General features: G+C 48.5%; 1 protein-coding gene across 1 annotated transcript in view; it reads right to left on the bottom strand.

Moving 5' to 3' along the window:
* The window catches only part of LOC102941038 (argonaute RISC catalytic component 1), a 46,502-nt gene extending 34,021 nt beyond the window's left edge, over nucleotides 1–12,481 (bottom strand). Inside the window, exon 1 of the mRNA XM_037881782.2 lies at nucleotides 12,308–12,481. Within this exon, the coding sequence (XP_037737710.1) occupies nucleotides 12,308–12,332 (25 nt within the window). The 5' untranslated portion in view covers nucleotides 12,333–12,481. The remainder of the gene's footprint in view (nucleotides 1–12,307) is intronic.
* Between the last annotated feature and the right edge of the window lie 4,736 nt (nucleotides 12,482–17,217).

The following is a 17,217-nucleotide window of genomic DNA, read 5'->3' on the forward strand; positions in this document are numbered from 1 at the left end:
CCAGTCTCAGGTTCTACTTAAATCCAAATTTCAATTCCAGGCTGAAAATAGCAGCAGCAGAATAAGTAGGAAGAGCAATCTGAATTTCAAATTCACTTCTCAAATGTGCAATGGAATCTAATTTTTCAATTGCACACATCTTTACAAATGGTTTGATTTTAAAAAAACAACATGCCAATGCGCTCCATAACTCTAACAAGGGCCCTTTCCTTTCCAGGTACTCACATGCTAAATTATCATTTTAATCTTAAGGGATCACAAACAACACCTTTGCAAATACTGTACTAAATACACTTTGCATTTTCATCCAAGCAACTTAAACTTTACAAATCACGTTGCATGAGGAAAGTATTTCCGTTTTACAGGCAGAAACCTGTGGCTCAGAGAAGTCTGGTGAATGAGCAGTAGAACAAGAAATAGAACCCAGGAATCCTACTCCCATACAGCAGGGCAAGTGCTGTAATCGGTTAAGGTCCCTGCAGTTGCTGACTTTTGCAAACAAAAGTTACAACATCTTCTGTATTTTCCACAGTATGCATCCGATGAAGTGAGCTGTAGCTCACGAAAGCTTATGCTTAGATAAATTGGTTAGTCTCTAAGGTGCCACAAGTCCTCCTTTTCTTTTTGCGAATACAGACTAACACGGCTGTTACTCTGAAACCTGTGGACAATGAAGCCAGACAGTTCCATCTAATCGGATTTTAAACTCACACTTCCCTGCTCTCTTACTTTCACCAGGCTCTTAACAACTCTTGCAAAACTTCCGGGAGGGGGGAGGGGGATTCTCCTGCAGTTCCCTTCCAGGAAATTATTAAACTGTGCTAAAGCATTTCTTTAAAAAGTACATGCCATAGTTTGCAATTCCTAATATGCATCTCTGGCAATCCATTTGATACCAATGATAGTCTCGGCAGGGAAAGGACATAACTTCCTCTGACTAACACTTTACCTTCCTTTTGCACTTGTCATCTGAGGATCTCAGGGCCTTTTACAACCATGAATCAAGCCCCACCAACCTCTTCCCATGAGGCAGGCATTACCTTAATTTTACATATGGGAAAACTGAGGCACAGAACCGGAAGTGACTTGCAAAATGCCACTCTGCAAGTCAGTGGCAGAGCTGCAAAAAAGACTCAGGAATCTTGACCCCCCACTTGGTAAGGCAACTCCCATCTTTTCATATGCTGTGTATATATATCTCCCTACTGTATTTTCCACTCCATGCATCTGATGAAGTGGGTTATAGCCCACGAAAGCCTATGCCCAAATACATTTGTTAGTCTCTAAGGTGCCACAAGGATTCCTCGTTGTTTTTGCTGATGCAGACTAACACGCTTACCACTCTGAAACTTGTCTCCAAGTGTAATAGAGCAGTGGTCCACGGACTCCTGGAGATCCGCAGACTATGTCTAGGGGTTCCACGCAATGCTGTTGTTACCACAGAACAGTTGTTTTCAACGTGTGGTTCATTGACCCCTGAGGATCCACCGACTATGTCTAAGATTTCCAAAGGGGTCCCACCTCCATTCAAAATTTTTAGGGATCCACAAATGACAGAAGGGTGAGAACCACTGTTATAGAGTGACCCCAAAGTCAATCCATGTCATGGTTCTGAGAGAGGAACTCCCTGGATGAAAGCAACTTTTGAAAGTGCAGGCCCAGAGATACAGATGGACAACATATGCATTGCTTGGAATCCCGACAACAAACCAATTTCTAAGGTGACGAGAGCTATTGAGAAGTCTGTCCTACAGGGGAGGAAAGAGCAAAAGCAGGGCTTCACATCCACAAGGGAGCCAAAGCAAATGGCCAGGCAGCACACGCTACATCAGATCCCACACGGCGCTGCTGGTGCAGCTCTGGTTCAGACATTTGCAGAACAAAATGAAATGAACACGCTGCAGCTGTGAACATGGGACAAAAGAACCAAAATGTTATCTATTCCCAAGCACCACCCTTTCCAGCATCTTCCTTCCCTCCCATTTCCCCACTGGCCACCTGTGATCCACTCTGCCAGTTACCCAATCCGCAGCTGCCACTGAAGTTAATGATAGCTGTTGCTTTTGTGCTAAAAGCAAACTTTGCACCTCTGTAGAAGAGGAGCCTTTCCAGAGCCTTCTCAATACAAAGAAAAAACAATGCAAGAGCTAAAAATGGCTCTCAAAGCTCCCATGGTGTCAGGGCACTGCAACCCTAATGCCATACAGACTGGCTAATAAATAAGACTCTGCATTTACAAAGTCTTTCATCCAAGGACCTCAAAATGCTTTATGAACATTAAGCCTCATAATTAATTAAACCTGTGAATTAATACCACAGATTAAGCAGTTAATTCTAACTGACAACAGGATTTGGCTCAAGAATTATAGCTTGAACCACTAAGCAACAGTGACTGCAACAAAATTAAGTTCGACATCGTTGCTAGAGAGATGGTACCCAAAAATTAGCACTGTGACCAGTTGGAAAGGAGGGATTTCATAAGAGGAGAAAGCTAGGCTACGAGACTCTTCTGGCGGATGTGAGGAAGTTCAAATCCTTGGACCTGGTCTACACGACCAACTGATGTCGGTATAACTACATCACTCAGGGGTGTGGAATGTCCATGCCCAGGTGACTGGGAGTCTGAAAACTTAAATTCTGCTCCCAGTGCTGGCACTGAGCTGAGGTGTGACTGTTGGCAAGTCACCTCCCACCCCAAGCTGTGCCACTTTGGCAAAATGGGGATAATTATTTTCCTTTCCAAAGTAATTTGAGATCTATAGGTGAAAAGCTGCTGTCATTTATTATATTTGTTCAGTGCCTAGCATCATAACTAGTGAACTGTTATTCTACCCCATGGCAGGCAGAGTGTCAGCTGGAAATTCGGGGGTTTAAAGTGGAATACGAAGAGCAAATTGCCAGACAGCTACTTTTACACCTGCTAGCTAGACAGGGCCCACTAGCAGGGCCCGGGGGCACCACCCGGGTAGGAATCCCAGTACCACCCAGGCTTGGGAGCAACCTCCTGCATAAACAAACCCAGGTCTAGATGAAGAGAACTCCATTAAACCAGTAGCTAAGGCATCTCTGGCCAGCAACAGTATTTGGGCACGAATATTTGTGCACTTGGTGGGCCATACCTTGGGACGGGCTGAGCACCTGCAGCCTGCACTAGCTTCATTTTCACGTGCGCGTGTGTGTCATCTGCTCACAGGATTTACACTTGCTACAAACCATCACCGTGCAAGTGTGCAGGACTCTTGAACAAGATGCAAAACACTTCTCTTCCCCCCCCCCGCGAAGAGACACAGCAAATACAAATGGTTAAGACCAGCCATGAAGGGGGCATATGCATGGGAAGGAGGCAGCAATGGAATGTGTAAGTTTTGCCCTGGAAGAGGGAAGCTTGTTAGGAGTGACCCGTCTGCCTGGAGACAGGGGGTTCTCTCCGCATACCTCAACTCTCCATGGTAAAACTGCATAAACTCCCATTTTGTCATGTAAATGAGAGCGCTGAGGCACAGTGGTTTTGCTGGAGTACAATGCATTCAGTGAGCAGTATGAAATCTGCCTGCCATTATAAATTCAGCAGACTCGGAGGAATTGCAGACTTTAACACACAAAAGCAGGGCCCCAGAGCCATTAAGATAGAGGTGCGATGGGAGAGCTCTGATCACTTCGCACCAGAACCCCCCCCATGCTATGTACTCTCACACATGAAAAAACAGCCCCTCGTGAACTAACCAGCTCTTTTAGGAAGGGTTGTGTGTGTATGGGGTGCAACAGGAGTCAAGGTAAAAATCCACTTGGGGTTATTAGTGCTGAAAGACGCTTTGTTTATATATTTAGTGGAACAGCTGGCAAACACAACCAATTGACCAACAGCTGCCTGATGGGTGAGAACCCGTAATGTTTAGGAGGGCATGAAATTAACATGTCAATTTAAATCCTCTCCAAATGCTCTATTCAAAAAAAAAAAAAAAAAAAAAGACGGGCCACTGGAATTGGACAGACACACAAAAAGAAGTTTCTTTACACAGCAGAGTTTGTATAATAATCTCCCCTCACACACCTCACGCACACACCCTGTTCTTAAAAAATAAAGTTAGGAATCTGAGAAAATTATAAATGGGTTTTGAGGAAAAACCGGTTGCTTTACAAAAGCCTTGAGGGGACACATTTGGCTGTCACCAAGTGGTGTGTTAATAAACAGAGAAAGGCCATTAATCACCACTACCCCACGCTCACTTTAAACACCCTGAAAGATCTTCCACCCTGAATCAGTTCAATGAAACCTCTCATAAAAAGCCAGAGAGCAAGTGGCAACACCAGATGAAGAACGATATATTCAGGCGGGGGGAGTTAACAGCCTGCACAGAACGAGATGGTCGTCTATTAACTTTGAGGGGATGAGGGCTGTATTTCCCTTTTGCAGAGAGCCAAGCAAAAATACAAGAAAATATGGACGTCTATTCCCAGGACATTGCTATTAATTCAATACAATTCTTCCTCCTGCATTACCCAAACTAAGATCTCGGAACTGCTGGACAATGCGTCCCATTAAAACATTTGCTGGGTGAGGAGGATTTGCTCAGACCTCCTTGTCAGTTTAGCAGCTCACTCACAAAAAAAGTCACAGCAGAAACATAGCTTCATCCACAGTCCCCTCACGTTCATTCTCAAGCCTATGATCAAAATTTAACTCTGGGAGAGAATCACCAGCACCTGTTTTCTTGAGTGTCTTGTTTTCCCTAATGCAGCAAATAGACTTAAAATAGCCAAATTTAATACCTGCTACTACTAAATAGCTAATTACAACTATGCAGTTTCATTTGCTGTAAAAGGCTGCACACCAGATGCAAAGAGGTTTCTGTGCTCTTAGGTTCACTTGAAGAGATTTTAATTTAAAAAGGTGGAAGATAAATTTCCCTACTGTTTCAGGATTAAGGATTTTCTCTTTCCAAACTAAATAAAAGCCTGTTGCCACCACTCCTGTCTGGTCTACCCTGGTGAATGCACATTCATAGATGCCAAGGCCAGAAGGAACCATTGTGATCATCTAGTCGGACCTCCTGTATAAAACAGGCCAAGGAACTCCCTCGCAATACTTAGAGAAGATCTTTTAAAAAAAGATCCAATCTTGATCTGAAAATTATCGATGATGGAGAATCCACCGCAACCCTTGGTAAATTGTTCCAATAATTACTCATTATTAAAGATGTGTGCCTTATTTCCAGTTTAAAACTAATTAATAGTGGGTTATACACTTCCCACCTCCAAGCTAACATTTTTAAATGCACAGAGGAAGACATTATTTGATACAGGGGACAGAAGAAAAATATATGCAGAGGTAGATTTATTAAAAACACTTTCCTTTACCTAATCTCTGCAAATTTGCACTCACTAACATTAATTCTCTATCACACAAGTTACTTTAACAGCAATTAGGTTAATATTGGCTGTAGTGGCTTTTTGGTTCAACACTAAACTGAGTATAATTAGAATATGACCACATGGCAGGCAGAGAGCTCAGACTGAAAACACTGATTCAAAGCATTAAATCTGTCAGCATGCTCCAGGGCCAGCCTTCTGGGGGAAAAACTGAATTGTCCAGCCACCCAAGTATTGCTTCTGGCCCGGGTCTTGGTAGCTGTGTCCAAGAAACGTGAAGAAATAGGCACTAATCTGTTTTACTATGGTATTTACTTCTGAAAGCAATTTAGCTCTTTGTAGACACTGCACAGAGAGCCTTAAACTGTAAAGCATATTGTTACGCAGTGTCAGGATCTCAGCTTTTAACTGGGAAATCAGAAGTGTCTAAATTGGAACTGCCAAATTAAAAACATCACCCACCCTTTGTCTGCACAGACCTGCATCTTGTCTGCACCAGCGTGGTTGCAAACTTCTGCGAGACACCCTAGACTCTTGCCAAGCTCTGTTCACAACTGGGAAACTCCTTGAGAGTCACTGGGTTTTGTAAATTAGCAATTTAGTGAGTGAAACGGAAAGCAAATGTACCATAAGATGTACTAGGCTCATTTAATTTGAGTTTAGGTTTAAAATTTCGAAGACTACTAGAAAACATAATGCAGTGTATTTTGCACAAATCCCTCTTAGTAATATGAGACCTCAATACAGCACCTGCTAATAAAAACCAAGCTGGGGAGATACCACCAATTTTTTGGGGTGGATTTTAAGGAGATTCTAATGAAACTAAATCTGCTGAATGATTTTATGACACCTGCCGAGTTAACTTAAAAAGAGATAATGGTTTTGTGACATGACAGGTGAGTACAAGAAGCTGCAACTCCAGCCCTGTTCCCTTGTGCTCCCCATCTGTTTGTTACATCCATCTATCATCTCTGGTCTAAAGTTGGAAACCCTTTTGGACAGAGGTCATCTTTGTGTTATGTTTGTACAGCTCCCAGCACTTGGCTGTTAAGGCCATCACACTACCAATAAAATAATAATGATTATAGGCTCCAAGCAAAGTAACAATTCCATTATTTGCAATCGTGCAGAGGATTAATGTCTGGAATGAGTCTGGGAAAATGTCTCACTCTTCGCCTCCATTACTTTGCTTCCACTCCTCAAAGCACAGCACCCGCCTTACAATTCTGGGAAGGGTCACTGAGATAAAATAGTCCCTCAAATACCTGGTCCACCTCCAGCCTCCTGTACAGCAGTGGAAGCAGACCCTGGTCTCTTGGCTCCAGAGTTTGTGCACAGCAGTCAAGTTTTTAAGATGTTTTAAAAGCACACTCTCCAGATAGCCACACACTTAACCCAATCCCAGACTATGATGCCTCACGCCACATAGCCAGAAGCCACATTTGCTGCTAGCAACTAGGAAAAAGCTTTGCTGTGCTCCTTGAAATATGGAGAATCGTGAAGCACGGGAGTTTTCGGGAGCAGGGAAGGTGGGAAAGTTAGAGCCGTGACATTTATAAAACAGAAGCCCCACCACAGTGACAGGCTTTGCGGATTTCCAAGGCTGGCTCTGTTACCATCTGCTGAGGTGGAAACTGAATTCATTAAAGTCACTTTCACTTGTGAATTAGTCTAGGATCTGATTCCTGTACTCCACAGATAGTAGCGTACTGCAGAATACAGGCTGATTACACTGTAACAAATAGAAAATATAGGAATTGCCAGACTGAATCAGACCCGGAGTCCATCTGGTCCAGTATCCTGTCTGACTGTGACCCAGTACCAGCTGCTTCAGCGAGAAGTACAGGAAACCCTGCAGTAGGCAGTACGGGACTATATATGGAAATATGTATTTGCTCACTGTATGGAAAAGGCCAGCAGTGTTTTGGAACGCTGGCTGCTTGCAAGATTCTCACAATATCTTCAGTGTGGGTTGCTAATCCAGTCTTTTCAGTCATGGATCAGGAGTGCCAGATCTCTGCCTTCTCAGTGTCTAGAAGAGGCAAGAGATGCCCTTGTTCCAGCTGCATTTTACACATATAGTCATCTAGAACTTCTACACAGAAGCCACTAAGCTGCAGACACACGGAACTGCAAACATTCGGACACTTGATTACTGTGTTCAAAGACACAGGACAAGGCAAAGAGACACTATTTCCTCCTTTTTAAGGATTCTACTGTACTAGCATACAAAGTTACTCCCTATCAATGGAGCAGGCCCAAAGACTGGGATCTAAATGCCAGTTTCCGCCATGCTAAAATGATTAAAGTGTATGCACACAGCAGTGATTTACCAAAAAATCACCCTACAAACCAAACAAGAGCATCCTTGCAGGATAATTTCAGTATGCTTATTTTCCTGATTTCTTTTAACATCTGCCATTTTAATCATTAGTCTCACATTTGCTTTCGTAGGTGTTGTAGCTACACAACAGAAAGCATTTAGAGATAAATCACATGTTATGTCTTGAGGCAAGGTGCTTCTCCCGCCTTTGTTGCATGAAATAATCCTGTCCAAGAAACACAGTAAATACCCAGACATGAATTCGTGTTTCCTGAAGATAAAAAAATCCTTTAGAATGAAACAGCTGCAGGTTTTTGTGGAGGTTAACACACAAAGACAACGGTTAATCTTAACGGTATTTAGGAAGTTTGTAAGGGATATAGAAGGTGCCAACTACAGGAGAGTGGGCTTAGTAGTTAAAACCACCATGCATGTGTGTTTAGTTTCCTTTTTCCCCAAAACTTCCTTTCTTAACTGCATGTAATTTAAAAGGAGAAAGGGCTGAGTTCTTCTCTGCTGTCTTTCCACTCATTCTTATGTTCCACATATCTATATTAAGTTTTTCCATACACTGTACTATCAAATCAAAGATCAGGATTATGGTACTATTTGATGCAAGGTTTATCTGGCTGCTTAGGCTATAGCTAAAGAGGGAGAGTGGGGTGAAAGGGAGCTGAACTGAGAAGGGAGTGTACAGAATTTTTTTCTATTGATACATGTTACATTGAAATTGTTTATTTTGTGCATGCACCTAGAAGTTCGATGTACTTTATTGCAAATATACAAATAATTTTCAGTACAGATATTTTTCCCCCATCTCCTTTGCTGTGGTGTTTGCTCAAACGCTCATGATGAGCCTAACTGGATTAATGGAAAGCAAAACAGTTCTTCTCCGTGTCATTACACAAGATTTTCAGGGACAGACAAGGTGGCCTTTGCATACAGAACCCAGTTATGGATTTCAGAGCCATTCTATGAGCGAAGAGTAGCAGATTTTACAAGCAGAAACAATGGGAGGTTGTCAAGAGAGCCTCTTGGCGGATCTGTTAGATTTATGGGTTAGACACAGCCACACTCACACTAGACACTGAGGACGTGTCCCCCACACTGGGCCTGGAGAAAAGTGGACCTTTTCCATCACTGGCGTCTCAGCTGCTGGGGGTGGCACGGTCAGTGATGCTCAGCCATAGCTGCTCTACGAGCAGTGTCCAGAGCCTAGATCAGTGGCGCATGCCCCACAGTGCACTGTTCTAGCCCACAGCTTCTGGACTGGGTGAAAACTGTAGCAAGTTCATGCACATTGGGCGTGATCCTGGCTAGGTGCTGAGTGGACTTAATCCCTATTGGCTTCTCGAGTGGGTGAGGTCACTAAGAACTACACTGACTCTCAGACACCCTTTTTGCTTCAATAGCAGCAGCAGTAACGCCATCTGCAAATTAAGTTTTTCACAAGTGTGTGGTGGAAAGGAAAAATAAAGGCCACCACCCTAGAGCAGCAGCCTGCTATAATTTATGCAGAGTTCCCGCAGCTTCCTGCAATAACTGATGAGTAACTGACCAGAACGAATAAGGTGCTGCATTCCCATGATCCAGCCATTCACGGCAGGGTCTTTAAATGTGGAGTCTAGTCCACCAACACACTTCCCCCACTCAAAGGACTTGAACCCGATACAGTAGAGTGCAAGGCATGCAAAGATGAACAATATAATGCAATTCTAATCTGATGCATACTTTTCCATCTTAGGATCTCAAAGCTACTTTAGCTTTACTGTGTAAGGGAAGAGGGCATCATTATCCTTATTTTATCGATAAGAAATCAGAGGCACAGAGAGATTAAGTGTTCACCCAAGGTCACACAGCACAACACTGGTAAAATCAGGAACAGAACCCAGGAGTCCTGGTTCCCAGCTTCCTACTTTAACCACGAGGTCACACTAGTCAGAATGCTAATAAGCCAGTGTTAAGTATTAGCTTCTAGTTATCAATGTACAGATGAGCTATTTCCCCATGACACTGAAAACACCCACGTTATAACTGAGGCTTCGATGCGTTCAAGTTAAATTAATTTACTTCAGAATTAAGCTAACCCGTTTTAACTGGCGCCAAACTCATCAATTTAGTTTCAAGAGCCTAACAGAAGCCGATGATCTAGCATCGCGACTGATTTCTTCTCTCCACCCACCACCCTTTATTTTAGGCAGTAATATTCTGTAGGAAATTAAAGTCACGCATTTGAGATCAAATAAAAACATCCATGGAACCCACATGAAGAAGAATTAAATGATCTACTGCTACGAAAGCGGCAGTTTAAATGACATTTGGAGGGGTTTTGCAGGGGAGGGGCAAACCAAGGAAAGGACAGTCTCAGAAGCCTTGTTAGCCGCTCACATTGCTCCTCCCCAGCACACCCAGTTAAACACCGTTGAGGGCACTAGAATGAATCTCTTTAGCAACAGTCGCTGCCTCCCCTCTCCAGCTGTCAGGCGTGCAAAGGAAGCCCAGACTTCACGCATGCCCCAAGCACAGAGACAGAAACCACTTCATTCTGTCACAAGAAAACGGCCGCCACTGGACCTTGTGTCCAAACAAGAGCGCACCAGCACTCCTGCTCCAAGGCCGAGCACCGTCTGCTGCCTTTCGCCCTAAGACTTTCCTGCAGGCATTAGGTGGGGGAGGAGGATGGGTAGAAATGGGGGATTCTTCCTCCCCTCCCTATCCTGGAAAGATAAGCCATTTGCTGGGGTTTGAGATATAAAAGGAGTCTTTGGCAGTCCAGGACCTTAGCAGCAGGATTCATCTATACACACCATGCTCTGCAGGGACATGCACCTGCTGCTCAACTCAACAGCCCCTTATCCTGCCCCTTGCAGCTGCCTCAGTCCTCCAGGCTCCCTCCCCCTAGTCAGCCTCTTGCAGGAGCTTGCTGCTTCCCACCACCATCCTGATGGGGCTTGCGGCTCCTTTACCCAACAGTCCCCTTCCTCTGCAACCAGCCCCTTGCACAACCCTGGTTCAGTTGCCAATCCACCCCGAAAAGCCCTCTCTGCTCCATGCAGCACCTACCCCATCTTCTTCGCTAGGGGGCAGCCCAAGAAATCTCCCCTTTTTCATACTTCCCCTCCCTGAAGCTGTTGGATTCACTCATTTCTTTAAAGGGTCTTCTCCTTTCCACAACCCCCATCCCACAGCCCCCTCAATAACCCATTACACCCCCTCCTATGCAACACTCAGCCCCCCCCCAAGGCCCCTTCCTTACAACACTTCCCATTTCCCCATCCTTCCTTGACACCCCCTAGTAGCAGCCCTGTCCTCCCCCTTCCCACCACTGAGCCCCCATTTTACAATACACAGCACTGAACAAACACCAACGCAGAGCCTTCCGGGCCCCAACTTCACAGGACCCCCCACTCCCAGATCATACAGCCCTCAACTCAAGAGCCCCCCTACACCTCCAGTGCACCAGCAGCCCCTCTCTCCCAGTGCCTCTCCACTGCGCAGCCTTCCTGGACCCCACATAGCAGACCCCAACCCTACAAATGCTAGCCCCCATCCCTCTTGAATCCCACCCATTGCACATGCCCCTCGATAATTTACAGCCTCCCCTCCCCATTGCACAGCCCTCCCAGGCCCCACATTGCAGACCTCCTGCCCCTACACTGCATCAACCACTTCTCCATCCCTTTGCACGTCCTCTCCCTCAACTGCAGCCCCTAACTACACATTGCACCAACCCCCCATCTCTTTTCACACCCTCACTGTACAGCCCCCTCCCCCATAAAACAAAGTCTCCCCATCCTCCATGCACACCTCCCCCCACTTCCTTCTCTCCACTGCAGCCCCATAACCCCATATTGCACAAACTCCCCTTCTCCTTTTGTAACCCCACTGCACTGTCTTCCTTGGCAGCTCACCACATACCCCCTTCCCCATATTGCACCAATTTCCCTCTCCCCTTTTGTGCAGCCTCTCCCCCACTGCAGCCCCTTATCTCCACACTGCACTCCCCCACTACACAACCCCCATGCCTCTTCCCCACCGCACCACATCCCCAATTCCTCCCCCATCGCAGCTCCCACACATTGCACCAGCTCCCCTGCCCCTGCCCAGCGCCCCCTGCCTCTTTGCACCCCCCCTACCCCACGGCACCCCCCCCGCCCGAGCCCCCCTGCCCCACGGCACAGCCCCCCTGCACCGCCCCCCTGCCCCACGGCACCCCCCCCGCCCGAGCCCCCCTGCCCCACGGCACAGCCCCCCTGCCCCACGGCACCCCCCCCGCTCGAGCCCCCCTGCCTCTTTGCACCCCCCCTGCCCCACGGAACCTCCCCGCCCGAGCCCCCCCGCCCCACGGCACAGCCCCCCTGCCTCCCCCTGCACAGCCCCCCTGCGCCACGGCACCCCCCCGCCCGAGCCCCCCTGCTCCACGGCACAGCCCCCCTGCACAGCCCCCATGCCCCACTGCACCACCCCCCGCCCCACGGCACCTGCCCCTCGGCACCCCCCCTGCACTGCCCCACTTCACCCCCCCCGCCCCACGGCACTGCCCCCCTGCCCCACGGCACCTGCCCCGCTCGAGCCCCCCTGCCCCATTGCCCACCCCGCTCCCGGCTCCGGTACCTGCTCCCGAGGGTCCTGCTTCCATCCCATCCACGCGGGCACGGCTCCGAGCTGGGCGGACGGCGGGCGGGGGGCGAGCGCGGCTCCCTCCGCCTCCCGCTGCTGCTGCGGCCGCCGCAGCCTCTGGGCAGCCTCCTCCTCCTCCCCGCCTGGGCCCCAGTGCGCAGGCGCGACCGCCCGGCCAACCAGCGCCGGCGCGAGCGACTCGGCCCGGCCCCAGCGCCCACAAAGGCGGCGGAGCGGGGGCAGCGCCCCCTAGCGGGGCGGGGCGGGGCGGCAGCTCCCTGCGGGCCCACAGCGCGTCTGCACAGCGCCGCCATCTTGGATCCACAGCGAGGCTGGGCGGGTTCCCTCGCGGCTGCTCTAGGAGTGTCCCGTCTGTGCGGGGGGAGGGAGCGCCGGGTGTGCAATGGGAGGGCTGGGGAGGGAGTGTCGGGTGTGCAATGGGAGCGCTGGGGAGGGAGTGCCGGGTGTGCAATGGGAGGGCTGGGGAGGGAGCGCCGGGTGTGCAATGGGAGGGCTGGGGGAGGGAGCGCCGGGTGTGCAATGGGAGGGCTGGGGGAGGGAGCGCCGGGTGTGCAATGGGAGGGCTGGGGGAGGGAGCGCCGGGTGTGCAATGGGAGGGCTGGGGAGGGAGCGCCGGGTGTGCAATGGGAGGGCTGGGGAGGGCGTGCCGGGTGTGCAATGGGAGCGCTGGGGAGGGAGTGCCGGGTGTGCAATGGGAGGGCTGGGGAGGGCGTGCCGGGTGTGCAATGGGAGGGCTGGGGAGGGAGCGCCGGGTGTGCAATGGGAGGGCTGGGGAGGGAGCGCCGGGTGTGCAATGGGAGGGCTGGGGAGGGAGCGCCGGGTGTGCAATGGGAGGGCTGGGGAGGGCGTGCCAGGTGTGCAATGGGAGGGCTGGGGGAGGGAGTGCCGGGTGTGCAATGGGAGGGCTGGGGAGGGAGCGCCGGGTGTGCAATGGGAGGGTGTGCAATGGGGGGCTAGGGGAGGGAGTGCCGGGTGTGCAAAGGGGAGGGCTGGGGGAGGGAGTGCCGGGTGTGCAGTGGGGGGCTGGGGGAGGGAGTGCCGGGTGTGCAGTGGGGGGCTGGGGGAGGGAGTGCCGGGTGTGCAATGGGGGGCTGGGGAGGGAGTGCCGGGTGTGCAGTGGGGGGCTAGGGGAGGAAGTGCCAGGTGTGCAATGGGAGCGCTGGGGGAGGGAGTGCCAGGTGTGCAATGGGGGGCTAGGGGAGGGCGTGCCAGGTGTGCAATGGGAGGGTGTGCCAGGTGTGCAATGGGAGGGCTGGGGAAGGAGTGCAGGGTGTGCAGTGGGGGGCTAGGGGAGGGAGTGCCAGGTGTGCAATGGGAGGGCTGGGGAAGGAGTGCAGGGTGTGCAGTGGGGGGCTAGGGGAGGAAGTGCCAGGTGTGCAATGGGAGCGCTGGGGGAGGGAGTGCCGGGTGTGCAATGGGGGGCTGGGGAGGGAGCGCCGGGTGTGCAATGGGAGGGTGTGCAATGGGGGGCTAGGGGAGGAAGTGCCAGGTGTGCAATGGGAGCGCTGGGGGAGGGCGTGCCGGGTGTGCAATGGGGAGGGCGTGCCGGGTGTGCAATGGGGAGGGCGTGCCAGGTGTGCAATGGGAGGGTGTGCCAGGTGTGCAATGGGAGGGCTGGGGAGGGAGTGCAGGGTGTGCAGTGGGGGGCTAGGGGAGGGAGTGCCAGGTGTGCAATGGCGGCTGGGGAGGGAGTGCCGGGTGTGCAGGGCTGACATAGTGCCAACTCCACTCATGCAGTTTACACACAGGCCGGCAGTCAAGAATATATCCAATGCCACAACAGGAATGAAGCTGAACAATTCCTTTGAAGTATAAAAATGCCGTTTTCCAAATTGAATCTGACAATTAAAATTTGTCCCATAACTTATATTTGGGTAAAAAAAAGTTCTTAAAAACCCGAAGATAATAGAGATGTTTCCACAATTCTGTTTTAATGCCAGTAAAATAGTTGTTTGAAATAAATAAGCATTCTCCTGCAGCCTCACAAACGTTAGCATGGCTCCAGGGTGAGGATGAAATTGACTTCATGGTCCAAGCAGGGAGAAAAGCAGAAACTTAGACAAAGAGCATAAACCCTGACAAGGAAATGGGGCTTCTAAAATCCTTCCACATTTAATAATCTAGTGTGGTTAGTAATTTGAGCACTGATCCTCATGTACGTGCTGAACTTAGATACTCCCATGCATAACTTAAGCGTGTCTATGTGTTCGCAGGATCAGAGCCATAGCTAAAGAAATTTTACATTATAAGATTTTTAAGTTATCAGTATCCATTTAACACTCTGCTATTGCCAAATACAAATTCCACATACACCAATTGCCATTTAGCTTGAGAGTGAGGAAGAGAAACAGCCCAAAAGGTCACCTCTCCTCCTTCCCCACCCTGTCCCTGCAAGTCCTGCCTATCTGAAAACCAGCACTTATGGAGACTCCAAGCAGCACCAGTGATGTTACTGTCACACTCTAATGATCATCTTTGCTCTAGCGGGAAGGCCAAATAGAATGTAACACAGAATCAAAAGTGGAACTAAGGTAGATGCAGTACAGGGAAATTTTGAATCTAGGAGGATGTGAAAGAACTTTACAATAACTTCGGGTAATATATTGCCCAAGATGGCACAAGGGGTTGTACTAAACAGGATGTCCGGTAAGCACTTTCCTCAGTCTCACTCTACCTTTCATTAAAGCATCATCAAATAAAAAGGAAATGCTTTAATAACTAAGATGTCCTTCAGGGTTGTCGGCTGAGCAGGGCTGGAGCAGTTTGGGGTTCCTAGCAGGTTCATGGCGAGACACATTTGGCGGGGTATTTTTTGGAGTCATTTTTCTCTGCTAGGCTAATGAGAGAACAGTAGGGGACAATTTTATTTAATAGCAGCTTTTATTGTTTTAATTTTGCTCCTTTGTGAACCTTGTTGGCAAATGGGAATGATAGGTTGGTTTGTTTGACATCAGGGGCGTTCGTTAGTGCTGTGTTAGAAGCACCCCCTTGTGGTTATGTGTAATGTGTAAGGGTCGCTACGAAGCCATGGAAGGGAAATGGGATCTGAGAATGTAGGGGTCAGTGAAAGTGTTCAGTTTACCTGCACAGTAGAGCTCCCACCTTTACCCTGTTCCTAGAGCTCAGGGCATAACCTTCTGCTGGTTTGTAGGGTCTTTTACTAGTGAAAGAGCCTTACACATATATCCTTAACCTCAAATAAATTTGTTAGTCTCTAAGGTGCCACAAATACTCCTTTTCTTTTTATTCTTAACCTCTGTTAACAATCACTAAAACAGAATGCACACGCTAAGCATACAGTGCTCACCACTCCCAGTAAGGCAGACAAACTTTTCCTGGTGGCCAGTTAGGATCAGGTCATCCAGGGACTCCAGCTTCTGCACGATATAGTTGGCAGGGTGTTGAGATCTGGCAGCTCTGATCTTGGGCTGTGTCCTGGAGTTGGTTCCAATTAACTTCCTTTTGGACCCGTTTATATAGTGAAACATGAGTCCTGCTTAGCTATACCTTAACCAATTATTTAACTAAAATATTATAAAGTAATTCTTTGACCAATCCTAACCTATTGCGAAACAATTCTTTACCCACTCATACCCCACCACCTTAGTTGATTTAAATCTTGCAAAATTAGTTATGCAGACAGAAACCAAAGAACCAGACAGAAACCATACAGGTAAGCAATAGAGAAGTAAGGACCCTAAAGGCCAGAAGCTGGGAATGGGCAACAGGGAATGGCTCACTTGATGATCACCTGTTCTGTTCATTCCCTCTGGGGCAACTGGCACTGGCTGTTGTCGGAAGACAGGATACTCAGCTAGATGGACCTTTGGTCTGACCCAGTATGACCGTTCTTATGTAAGGAAAAACTATAAAGAAGTAGAGATTTCACAACCACAACTGTTGATAAGTGATTCCTTGCCAGACAGAAAGCTGTCAAACAAAGTTTTCTTTAAACATCTTTAGATCTGTTATCTGGTGGTGGTGGTGGGTACTATTGGGATAAGAGTGCCTTCTTTATAGCGTGCTATTTCATTGTTTGAATGTAGTTTAGATGGAATGTGAGGGTGTGACTTTCCGCTTCTTGGCTCCTGGCTGCTGCTGTCCTAATGTGGCTGCAGAAGAAGCCTCAGACCTTACATTCACCATCAGCATAGCAGGGGTTTACAACAGTAACTCCTGATAGCATTGATGGGAGCTCCCCATATCCACGGAAGAAGGTCACGGTGCCCTTGGATTTCTGAGGCAGACCTGGATGCTGAATGCTCCTTGGCCCCTGGAGGTTGAATGTGGCAGAGAGCAAACTGAAGCCTGAAGCATTTAGTTGTTCGATAACAGCCATGTCTAAATGATCTGCCTTGGGGGTCAGGTGCATTTTTCAGTTGCCTCACGTGCAGGCATTTCCTGCTCTCTCGGGTGGTATTAGCAAGTGCACATAGAGGAGTTATTTACAAACTCTGGGCCAGGTCCATCCCTGCTGTCATTATTGACTTAGTCACTCTGAGGGGAGTGTGACCCTCTGGGTTGATGTTGGTGAAACATCACTGATTTTTTTTTTTCTTTTCTTTTTTGGAACTAGTTGTTTTCCCCATTGTCCTGCTGCAAGGGCTTGTAGAGGGCAGAAATAATGAGCAACACTTTGACTACAAAGTGTGAACTTTACAAAACCATCTCACAAGGATGAACTGTGTGAACACTTCAGGAATGGCTCCCTTTCACTAGAAGACAGCCTACGTTCTCGAGCCCTCATCTTGCAATCTGATGCATGCAGCTGGACCACCATGCCTATCCCCTCAATATCAGAGGATCAGATTGGCTGACCAGGGCCTTAACATTATTACTGGTACAGAACCTTTATATTGCTGTAGTCAATGCATAGTGGCATC

Source organism: Chelonia mydas, chromosome 19 (assembly GCF_015237465.2).
Source record: "Chelonia mydas isolate rCheMyd1 chromosome 19, rCheMyd1.pri.v2, whole genome shotgun sequence".
Classification (NCBI taxonomy): domain Eukaryota; kingdom Metazoa; phylum Chordata; order Testudines; family Cheloniidae; genus Chelonia; species Chelonia mydas.